Source organism: Equus asinus, chromosome 1 (genome assembly GCF_041296235.1).
Source record: "Equus asinus isolate D_3611 breed Donkey chromosome 1, EquAss-T2T_v2, whole genome shotgun sequence".
Classification (NCBI taxonomy): domain Eukaryota; kingdom Metazoa; phylum Chordata; class Mammalia; order Perissodactyla; family Equidae; genus Equus; species Equus asinus.
In genome coordinates this window covers 115,116,079-115,128,552 of record NC_091790.1, presented here as the reverse complement: position 1 = coordinate 115,128,552, position 12,474 = coordinate 115,116,079, and the positions used below count along the sequence as shown (strand labels likewise).

At 38.8% G+C, this 12,474-nt stretch overlaps 2 protein-coding genes across 3 annotated transcripts in view; one reads left to right on the top strand and one right to left on the bottom strand.

The window, feature by feature from the left end:
• The window catches only part of CD36 (CD36 molecule (CD36 blood group)), a 263,195-nt gene that overhangs the window by 173,235 nt on the left and 77,486 nt on the right, over positions 1-12,474 (bottom strand). The gene's annotated exons all lie outside the window — the stretch shown is intronic.
• Positions 1-12,474, top strand: part of GNAT3 (G protein subunit alpha transducin 3) — a 64,884-nt gene that overhangs the window by 48,216 nt on the left and 4,194 nt on the right. For both annotated transcript variants that reach the window (XM_070506185.1, XM_014844653.3), the window contains exon 5: positions 3,592-3,720. In XM_070506185.1, the coding sequence (XP_070362286.1) occupies positions 3,592-3,720 (129 nt within the window). The remainder of the gene's footprint in view (positions 1-3,591; positions 3,721-12,474) is intronic.

Below are 12,474 nucleotides of genomic sequence, written 5' to 3'. Positions count from 1 at the left end.
TAACCTATCCCGTAGTTATATGCCTGCATGCATGTGTGCACAAGCATGTAAATACAATCTAATTACTTGTTGTGTATTCCTGTCCATGCATATGAATGTGTACAAAGGTATACACAGAGTCCTTTTGATGAACTCCCAACAGATGATGCTAGCAGGACTTTGAAAAAAAAACAGCCGTGCAAAAGAGAAACAAATGAAAAATTATCTGGGGACAGAACAATGAAACTTGAATGATACTTCAGATTTTTAATCATGATGGGCAGAAAGATTATGGAGAGAAAACAAACCACGTAAATTCTAGGAAAACAAAACGACAGTCTTCTGTGAATACTCATTCATGCTCATTTTAAATTCCAAACTCCACGAACACACGCCCTGGGAGGAAGGTCCAGCTCTCGTCCCTCTGGAAGGAGAGAATGGATCTCATCCTGCGCTTACATAAACTGAATAACTGTTTTCATACGTGTCCCACTGCCTGGCCACATTTTAAGACGAAGAGAGTTCTCTGTAGTACAGAAAACATTGATTTTCTGTATGAATAGTTGATAAAGGCAGTTAGAATTAATAAGAAACTTTTGTGGAATATTCTCATAAAATGTGGCTTAGCAAAGTTCTGGGGAGGGAGGAAGAGAATAGAGACGTAAGATCGATAGATAGATAGACGACAGCTGTAATTAATCTATTTAGTTTTGGATACATATTTTTTATTAAACATGATTTTTCTCTTAAAATACTGTAAGAAATGTATTTGCAATTATATTATCATTATGTTTACCAAATTCTTTGCTCTTTGATAGCAAAAAATGTTTACATATTGTAGCGTCAAAATGGGCAGATAAAATGACATTTTATTGTGTTTTCTAGACTTTCTAATGTTAGTTTTAGCTTTCTCCTTTGTTTTGAAGCATAAAATACATTTTACACTGGGACTATCCATCACATTATAAATTCAGATTAAAAGCGTCTATCCGTTCTTCAAGTTAAACACATCTACACAATATCCTCTTATACCCATTTTGTGAACGTTGCCTGTGTTGTAATGGTTTTTAACTACCCAGATTTGTTTGCAGAGCAAGAGAAAAACAACAAGAAAGCTGATATCCCCCTTGTGTCTAAGAAAGATTTCATGTAAAATAAAAGTTTAAAAGGTTAATGGTTTTTTGCCCATGGGAGTCCTTAAAAGGAAGATTAAGTAAAAGCTTGCTAAGAAAAAATGTTGAATGGCTATTGCTTTCTTCCAAAAATTAACAGAGAATTTTTTTCAAACACTGAATTACATTCACATTTTAAAACTAAATGTCATAGCAGATGGGAACTTTATCCACGGCTACTTCATATGCATTACGTAGGGCAGTGGTCGCTTTCTCTCTTTCCCTCTTCCACTCCCTCTGTCTTCTTTCACTCCTTTCTTTCACTTTTTGGTGAAAGTGAGATATTTGTTCTCTCAAACTCAGAGACCCTTCAAGTTGGGGCTAAGGAAGAGGTGGGTGAGCCCACACAGCTGTGGTCCAGTCCCCAACACCCTGATCATTACTAGCAAACTGAAAGGGAAGCTTCCTAACAGTGGCAAACAGCGAAGATTCAATTAATCCTTCACGGTTTACAGATCAAGGCTGTTTGGTGTGCTACTTAAATTCCATGTGCTTTAAGATTCAAGTAGACTTCACCAGGAAAAATACTATTTTTTCGTGATTAGAAAAAGAATCAGACTTTTTTAAGTGATTTGCGCTACATGTATTTAGGAATTCTGGTTTGCTTTAAGCTTTAGACCACAGGGTTGAGCACTCAAATCCTATATTTGTTTATTAAAACAAGCATTTTAAATGTAAATTTGTCACTGGGCTAAGGCCTCTGCCTTGCCTGACATCATTTACACACGCAAATAAAAGTACATTCAAACGTGTCTTTACCAAGCATTCATTTAGCTGCATTAAAATGAGCTTTACCTCTCTGATGGCAGGTATGTTTCTGCTTTGTTCTGGCTCCTGCAAGAACCAGTTGACCAGTTGCACTCACCACACACGCAGACTTAGCCAATAGGAAATTCACAAAGGAACTCACTTCACAAACTAGAAAGTAGATAAACCAGAAAAATCTTCCCATACTTCCTTCTGATATATTTATATCTTGATTTGTCTCTCTTTTTAAGAAAAAATAAACTTTATTACAATAAAACATGATAAATTTTCATGTTAAATATATATACATATATGTGTGTTTCTGAAATGTAATTGTCTATTTGTCCATGGGCCAAAATCCCTTTTGGGCATTTGCCTTTTCTTAGTTTGTTTCAGCTTAAAAGTGGAAAGATTCTCCAAGAAAAAATTATCTATATTGCTGTTAATTTATTTTTTAAAAATGATTAAATAGCTTTGTTTTTTTAAGGCATTTGTGCTAGGTGCTAAGGCATTAACAGCTCAACTTAGTCCCTGAAAACTTCAGCTTTTGAATAATGACTAATATTCAGCTGGACTCTACCTCTCAAATTCTGTCTGGATGGCTGTACGCCCATCATGGTCTTTCTATTTAAGCTATGCATGTAAACTTGGTTGAATGTGATGGCCAAATTTGTCATAAAAAGCTTACCAGGCTATTACTATCTCTATTTAACATTTTCACAGAAATAGCCATATTGCTAAGCTATTAAAAAAACCTCAGTATCAAAAGTCTAAAACAATGGTTTTCAGCTGTTCTGAACTTTGGTTTAGTCTAAAGACATCACCTGGTTTCAAGGATGAAGCTAAGAGCAGGCTCTTCCCTCTAGTCTAACAGACTCTTAGAACACGCAGCTTAATCAGACAGTCCTGCGTCTCACCAGCCCCCTGGATCCCGTGGACAGAAAGATGACAGTGTGCAGCCTGGTGACAGTAGGGTTTTCAAATAGGGCCTCCGGGTAAGAGTTAAGGACACACTGATGGAAGAGAAGAGCAGGAAGGAATGGGTCTAATGTGGGACTTCAGCCTTCTGCCCCCAGAAGTGCTGGCTCAGGGATGGGTCAGCAATTTCGTGAGCTAGTTCCAGCATGAATCAGCAAGAAAGTCAAAAGCTGCTTTTATTGAGCTAACTGGATACAGTCACGGCACTTAAAGAAAATGCTTCTGAGTCCCAAGCTAGACCATCCATGGAGAAACAACACAACAACCTTCAAATTATATCATTAAAACCGATCATTCTCTTAAAATTCAAAGTGCTGGAAGTCAAACTGGAGCGTTTTGAGGATAATCCAGTGACTGGCATTAGAAGGTAGCATTTTTTTGGTCTAGATCAAGCCCCATAAAGAAAACTTTTCTCTCAAACGCCTACCCATATTCCAGCAAATCTATCACTGACACCTTATAAAATGCAAACTAGGGCAGCACTGACGTGTCCACCTCTAAAGGAAGCCCCAAGCATCAGCGTGGGCCACACTCAGGGCTCTGCAGCATCCCGGCCACGGCGCTCTTGCAATTCCCATGAGCCAGAGTTTGAGAAGCACCACTCTGCAGTCGATAATGTTAATGGACCCTAGACTAAAAATTCGTTTGTACTGAATCCTAATATCTTCAAATGCAAAGTTACAAATCTACATGCTATTTCATTTCTTTTTATTAGCTACCTTAATGATTTGGACAGAATAACAGCTCCTGGATACGTCCCAAATGAGCAAGACGTCCTACACTCTCGAGTGAAAACGACGGGAATCATTGAAACTCAGTTCTCCTTTAAAGACTTACATTTCAGGTATGATCAAATGTCTTTCCTAACTATCAAGAGAAATATGCCACAGGCTCAGTGTCTCTTCGCGGAGAACAGCTCTCACCCCTGGTCATGAGCCCTGAGTCTCGGGCGTGCTCACTAGACATGGTTAGCTCCCAACATGGTTAGCCCTCCTACAGCCCTGCACCCAACCCTCGTCCCAGCCTCATCCCTGTCTCCAAAAACAACGTTTCTTTCTCGAGCAGGTGGGAGCTCAACTTTATTTTCCTCATTCTTGAAACTGATATCCTACTCAAAAAGAAAAGGGAATATATTTAACATTTAATCAACAGGTTCCAAGGATCCTATTTCCTTTGCTTTCCTATCTCCTATTTGCTTGAAATATTTTTATTAATTTTTCCTTAATTAAAAAAATGCAAATAAGAAGAGAATTATTTGAATGTGATACTATTTACTGGAATAACAAGGCCTATTTATAAGCATGATCTGGGTATGAAAATGAGGCCATTATTTTCATTGCTGTTGCATTATCAAGAACTTCCTAGAAGTTCCATTGCCAAATTACTCATTTACTGCACCAGGAAATGGAAATCTAAACACAGTGTTAGAAAATGCCCCCTTGGGGCTGGCCTGGTGGTGCAGCAGTTAAGTTTGCACGTTCTGCTTCTTGGCGGCCCGGGGTTCACTGGTTCGGATCCCGGGTGTGGACATGGAACCGCTTGGCAAGCCATGCTGTGGTAGTTGTCCCACATATAAAGTAGAGGAAAATGGGCACAGATGTTAGCTCAGGGCCAGGCTTCCTCAGCAAAAAGAGGAGGATTGGCAGCAGTTAGCTCAGGGCTAATCTTCCTCAAAAAAAAAGAAAAAGAAAATGTCCCCTGACACTTAAGCACCTCTCCCTATGGACTGTGGGTGAGATTGGCTATTTAAACATTAAAACCAGGCTTTAGATGGACCCTTTAGAAAAGAAAAAAAAATTAATAAAAATGTAATTAATAAAGTCATTCACATATGCAAAAATGGGAATATTTTTAAAAAGGAGAAAATCTGGAGAAAAGATGGCAAATACTTGTGAGGAAAAATTTGTTTCAGTGGGATAAAAGCTTTAACATTTTTTAAGTACTAAAGTTGGTGACACATAATATCTAATTAGAATGGCTATTACGTAGAGGGTCAGAATATTTTCCAGTTAATATACAAGAAAGCTCTTCAAAATAGATACCTAAATTTCAGGCCTCGCAAATAGTTGATTTTCTGAAAGATGAGCCCAGATCAAACCAGGATAAAGGGGCTTCGAAGACCAGAATAGACACCCACTCTCAGCAAATGTAAGCAGACCTCAGTCCTGTCCTCACCATGGTATAGCTCCTCTCTGACAACTGCTTTCTCCAGACTCCTGATCTTTGATCCAGGTTCTGGGGTTTCCCTTTGGGAGCCCACGTCTGGTTGCTTCTCCCCTCTGCCCCTCTAAAGCCCGCCAGGTTGTTGTTGACTCATTCCCTCTTCTCTCTTACTCTGTTTTCCTCTCCAAATTTCTCACCTAAAGACAGACCAGAAGCTGAGTGTAGTTCTTGAGTGTGGTCCTACACCCTGGGGCTGAGATCCAGTCCAGGGTCTTCATTAATCAGCAGTAGTCGTTGAGGAACAAAGAAACCTTTACTTGCCTAATGAGTTTGTTGTACAGATTAGATGTAGTTAAGTCACAGCGGAGAGCTCTATCTTGATGTCACCTTAGCTTCCATAAGCCAGTGGGATTGTCTGGATCCTCCACTGTCTGGATCATAAGCCAGTTTTGAAAATTAGTGTTACGTATTGAACATCTAGAAGCTCACAACCCTGGTCGTTCTCTACGACACCAGTCATTTTAGCATCTTCTCAGAGATGGTCAGCATCATGAACTACCCCTTTATCTATTTGTTCCTTGAAAGATTTCTCCAGGATCATACGTAGAAGTGTCAGAAATGTGATTAGAATTCACATCTTTCTAACTTCAAACACCACACTCCTTCCCCTGTATAACACTGATGGGCTATTGGGTAAATTGGAGCGAAAACCATTCTTCTTCTGTAGAGTAAGTACTCTTTCCAGTGTTGTTGGTCCTCTACAATTCCCTTCAGAGAGAAGCGGGAGGGGGAGTAAAATGGCGGCCTGTTGGTGAGGTACCTTTGAGTTAGGGGGGCTCTGAGGTACTCACACGTCTGTGCTTCTAAAACCAGGGTGACACAAAGATTGCCAAAGAACATACAGAACCTCAGGAAGTCATGTTCCGTTCCCGGAACATCTATTTCTCTTAGTACAAGTATTATGTATGTACTTAGTACATGTCTACTTAGTACGAGTATTTCACAAGTATTATCAATATTTATAAATTTTTTAAACAATTTTATTCTGAGTAGGATACAGCATTTGCATTAATCTTTTTAGGTAAAACGTTATTTTAAAGATATGTTTCCCTCATAGTAGGCCTCTCCAGAGTAGACATCTTGACCCCATTGGCGCATCATTGTTCTCCTGTCCTTTGTGGTTCTGTGGTTAATTTTGTGAAGTGGTCTTAAGTCCCATAGGGAGGCGATGTTCTGTTCTACTTTGGAGCATCGCTGTGCCTTAGGAAGGAATGACTGCCCAACCACGATCTCTTTGCCATCCACTAAAACAGATTTTGAGCCCTTTTGTTTTCTTACTGGGTTTTGCCTGCCTTCTGGCTCAAGGCTGTGCTGTTAAAGCATTGCCTGTGAGGAAGAGAATGGAGATACTAGCTACTCACTCAAATGCAGGGAATTTCTCTAAAAGCAAGTTCTTAAACAATAAAAGTTTGGAAATATATTTAAATTTTACTACAGGATATAAAAAACAACTCTACTTTTTTCTTAAGGAACTATTTAAAATCATTTGAATATATTTTTAAGTTTAGTGACAGCAACCAAGATATGTTAATCCCTTAATAAATTCCCACCGTTAAATCCCTTTTTTTTGAAGTGCTGAATAGGATTATCCAAAAGTGCACAGGCTTTTGCAGTGTGATGTTTTGTAGTATTTCAAAATAGGAAGTATAAAAATAATGTATCTTCCAACTCCATTTCGGTAAGTGCCCAGGTATTAAAATATATTGCATTAGCATTAATTTGTATTCACATGGCATAAATCATCCTACAGCTGTTGAAAACTAAAGACCTAATTTACATATTAAATTAGAGAACTCTAGAATTTTAAACAGGAACATCAAAATGATAAGTCCTGTCTGCCAATGTGGTGTATTGTCGTCATGTATTACCTAAATTAATGAAAATTACCTTGGAGTTCTTGTCAGACCAGAACTCCAACTGTCAAGCGACAAAATAAATTATCTTTACAGATGTTGCTATGTAAATGAAAATGCAAGGCAATGCAAATGTGAGCCCTTTTATTGTTATAAAATAATTCCTCGGGATAAAGAACTTATAGATTTACCAAGCCGTTCTAGAGACGTCACTTTCTCCTTAATTGTTCCATGATTAAAAAACAGAATTGAAAGGACATAAAACCATATGGGAGCCAAGAAAAAAGTTCAGCAACTATTACAACATAGAGCTTTAGATTTCGTAAATTTAACATAACTATTTTCAACAATGTTTGAGTAGAGCTATGATGTAAAATAAATTGTAATTTTCCTGAATTTGAAGTTGAATTGTGTGCACTCTGTTCATTTCTGTGGGGTACCATCATCGTAGCTCAGCAGTGAGTCTGGTTGTCTGCTCAGCAGCTGTATCAACTGAGCTTTGTCACTCTCTAGTCGACCTCACAGAGCGATCACCCACGTATGACTGTATATTTGTTTCAGGTATGTTTCTGGTTAATATGGCAAAACAATAAGCTATATACCATGATGTCTAATTGATTCTAGTCATAGAACCTATTTTAATGACTGTATGAATTACGTTGTTTAATCATCAGAGAATTACCTATTGAACGTTTTGGGTTCTAAACACACACACACATTTAGTAGAAAGAATACAGGGGTGTGAATAATTGTATGAGTTTAGAGACCCTGGCTCCTGTGTGGTTATAAGCCCTCTTAATTCGGGTTTTTAATCACAAGCAATTAAGGGATTTAGAGTGAGCTCTTCGCGTATCCTTTGTGTCTGCAAGCATCTCCCTGATCTGTTTCCAGAACCGGGCACAAGGGAAAGAAGGGGTTGGGCCATTTTGCTGTGGCTGTGTAGTGATGACACAGATCCGCCTGTTGGCCCTGCCATGTGAGGTCATCTTAGGAAGTTATACTAATTCTGATACAACCAAGTATCTTGAATAAATCCCATTCAACAGAATATTTCAAATAAATTCCTACTCAGATTAGATCTTCTTTTCCTGTCGTCAAATATATAGATGTCAGAAATTGCGATTTTTTTCCAAGAGAGTTGCATGCTTATAGGATGAGCAAAAATGCCTAACAACTAAATTAGCTGCAGTAGCATCATTGATTTTTAGCTATCCTAGATTTTTCAGCAACTATAACAGGCAGATTACTTCATAATAACCTATTCTGATAGGAAGTGTGAATAATCTTATGGTCAAACATTTAGCCTACTGTTAAACCTATAAAACTCAACAGCTTTCCCAACTGTTTAAAATAGACTATAAAACTCAACTCTTTAGTGGACTGTCTAACCTAAAGCTGTAAAACTCCGATGGCTTGCCCTATATTAATGCCATGCGCAGTTTAACAAATAATCAATGTTCAGCTGTTACTTAAAAGCTTGCCCTGTTAGCTTTTAGCTAAGTCATACATTTCAGGCATTTTAAAACTCTTTTTTTAAATTTAAGAATCCTAATTTAAATATCAGACTTAATAAGGAATACGTATTACCGAAAAAACAAATAAATAAAACAAAAAAAACTTCACTCAAAATGAGGACTCCAAGTTCCATCGAATCTCTCTAAGGCTCTGGGTACCTTGACTATTCAGGGAATCAAGTGTATTCAAGCTGAGTCATGTACCCATTCACCTCATTGATTGTCCGTGTAGACTTGACCACCAAATGTTCAGTCAACAGGTATACGCGTTCCTCTCTGATTTCTATGTTGTTTTTCACAGAATGGTCATGATGGCATGTGAGTAGATATGCATGTACAGGAGAATACGTCTTCAATGAAATACATAATAAGTAAATGCCCCTCCTTGGGAATCTCCAAATTGTTTCAGTAGTTTATAAGGCTTTATTCCTCTAAAATAAGCCCCAAATTAAAATTTGGAGGACGAGCTAAAAGTGAAAAGAGATGCATGAAAAATAAATTACTACAACAGCAGCAAAACGAAGTGCAGTTCTTCCCAGAGCTAACGCAGTAACCAGGACAATCAACACGAAAGCAGAACTCCAGCCACGGCTCTGATTTGCTAAGCAGCCCTATGGTTCAGTAACAGCAGGTGGCTTTAGAGAAACGCTCAGTGCGCCCTGGACCTGTGTGTCTGACGTCCATCTGCACAGAAAAAAAAATATTATTCATTAAGTGAGTCATAACGGGAGAAGATTGTTACCTGCGTTCTGACAGACTTTCAGCAGCCGTTTTGTCAATATGAGCAAAACTCTAAGACTGAGTAATGCTTGTCCTCCCTTCCTCGGGAGAAAGCTGAGTCTATTAGAACGTGTTTGCTGGATGCTGCGTGATATGCTGAAAGAATGCTGGGCTAGGGTCATATTACATAAGATACACCCCTTCCTAATTGCGTCTGTTGACCGGAAGGGGAGAAGAGCTCCCGTACGCACAGGTGCTGGTATCCATGGAAGGCTGCACAGGAGATGAATCATCAGAGAAACTAAGGGGGTAGCCAGCAGAACTGCTGTCCTGCTTTCACTCTGACTTTCATCTCAAAGAGTTTTTAGAAGTTCCATTTCTTGGAAAAGCCATTTGAGATCATTATGTTGTAGAAAAGAAATGTGTCGGAAATACATGAAATTTCTCTTTTTCCTTTTCCTAGGAAGTTTATATCCCCCCCCCCCCCCGAGTCCATAAACTGGGAAAACCCATATCTTGATACTTCTTATTTCTGTTTCATTACTACGGACTCCCTGTAAAATTTTTTTTAAAAAATTTAAAATCTATTATCACCCGATGACTCTGTCCTGGTTCCGTGAGCAGTTAGCTCTCTGCTCTGTGACACCGAATATGGAAGCAGACCCTGAGCGGAGGATCAGAGCAAAAGAGGAACCCGGAACTGTGGAGGTTCCCACTTGTTAAAATCTAGTGGGTGGGGATCCAAGGGGTGGCTTTAGTTTGAAAAGCCCATGAGAGTTTACCCCTAGAGATGAATACTCCATCCTCCACTCTCCAAAAGCCGTGAGTTAATGCATCCTTGTCCAATCACAGTATCACATTTCTCTGCCAACAAGTGATCCATCGTACATTTATATATGAGCAAATGGAGAAGATGTACACCACCTCGAATCTAGACTGTCTACACTATCTCCATTAAAAGAATGGCACACAACCCCTGCGAAGGGGAGAGTTTAACATTTCTGCCCAGTAACCTGTTTGACAACACACAGAACTACTGCCTGACCCGGGGCAAGGACGGACTCCACAGCAAAGATCATTCCAGTCCACTCGGGGAAGGTTTGAGAGCTCACTGTAGACATTATGTACTATTGGGGTCCCCTGATGCAAGTAAATAGATTTATATCTGATGAGCTTCACAACAAAGTTTGACAACTTTCACAGCATAACTATCGTACCACTGACTTTGTTACGGCATTCGGTACATAGCAGCCTCAACAAATATTGGTTGAATTGATAAGCCTTGGGCAAGTTGCTTAAAGGGCTCATCTGAAAAATAGAAATAATAATTGTACCTACCTCCCAAGTTTATGGTGAAGTTTAAATGAGTTAATTATTATGGAATGCTTACATGCCTGGCCGATAGTAAACTCTTATAAACTGTGTTAAATTAAGATTAAGACATTGTAATTGGCCATGTGGGAATTTATGGAGGAAATAAAAGTCACGATCTGAACTCGTTCCATTTCTTTCACATTTTAGAGTTTATTTTAATAAAGGTAATTTCAATAAAGCAATAGACAAAACTATTTTTCAATGCCTGAAAAAAAGGCTAAGATTACTTTTATGGATTAACAAAACACTTGACCAAAAATTGAAAGAAAAAAAGGTCTGAATGCATACTCTCCTTGTTTCCATACAAATGTTGACTGATTTTTAAAAATTAAATTTATTTGGTTAATTTTCACATAATATAACCTTAAAGTCAAAACTCTACTCTCTTCCTCCATTTATATCGAGAGTCTGAAACTGCAGAGGGTTTGGCAACTAGTGGCACATATAATAGTCTTTGTTGACACTGAATTTCAATTTTCAAAGCACACAACTGTTGAACTCTTAAGCATTATCTTCCATATTGTGAGCGTATTCTTTTTCAATCTATTACTGCATGGAATGATTTTTCATCGGTGCATGTATATATTCGAGGAATTTGGGTTCTGTGTATATCTGTTCTCTACCTGGGTAATATGTGAAATATGAAGTACAACGTATAATACTTTCAATTATCTTCAATAAGTCAGCTGACTGCCATTTATACCCCAAGGATTGTTGTTACCTTTTCTATCTCTGTGTAGCTTGGATGCTTCTTGGTACTTAAACTAGTACAAAAGTCCCATAATTTCTTTCTTTGTCTCTACTCTCTTCCTCATCAAATCTACTTTCTGGACTCAGATCAAAGTGCCCTAAGATGGCAACAAACAAACAACGAAAAATGTTAATTCTGTACCCAAAATCTCCATTAGTCCCTCACTGACCATAATATAATATCTGCTCTTCTCGTGTCACATAAAAGACACAGCAAGCCTATTTCTGGCCTGATGCCTCAGGCTCGCTCCTGGTTGCTCAGGTCCTTTGCTCTTGCTGTTCCTCTGTTGCTCTGTCTGGAACATTCCTCACCAGACATCCGCTGGGGTCTCCCTCATCTCCCTCGGTTTTTGCACAGCTATCATCTTCTGCAACTTCTGATCACGCCATTTCAAATTACTACCCATCCCCTATGCTCCCTATCATGTACTGATGCCTGAGACTGTTTACACACACACACACAGACACACACCCCAGATTACAAGATTCTCAAGACTGAATCTCTGGTACCTGGAATATCATAAATGCTCAATAAATATTTGTTGAATAGATGAATAATTTTCTGGCCATATATCTCAATGTTTTTACCTTAATCTCTACATTCCCCAAAATATAAATTATTTGCTTATCCCCAACATGCCGTGTTCACTTATGCCTTGATGATTTGCATATCTGCTTTACATAAAAATCCACCTTCCCCATCCCGTTAACAAGGAATCTCTTCATTTATTAGCACCCATTTATTGCATTTGTATTGTGCGTCAGGCACGGTGCCTGGCACTGGGAGTACAGCAGTCACTAACACAGATAAGGTCCCTGCCGCCCAAGGCAACTTTCCTAATAGGGAGGTGATAGCTATGAAACATGTAAGAAAAACAAACAAACCAGTTAGTTATTCACTGTGACAATTTCCGTAAAGGAAATAAGCAAGGTGGTGGGATAGACAGTCAATGGGGGATGGAGAGAGACAGTTTATGTGGACATGCAAGGAGCCCTCTTTGTGATGGAGATAATGACTGGAAATTGAGAAAGAAGAGTCTTACATGAGGAAAAAAGGAATTGTGTCACATGGAAAGGAGATAGGCTGTGCAAACGTCCTGAGGTAGCAAAAAGGTTGATATTAAAGGACCTGAAAGAGTAGCCTGTGATTGGACTGTAATGAAA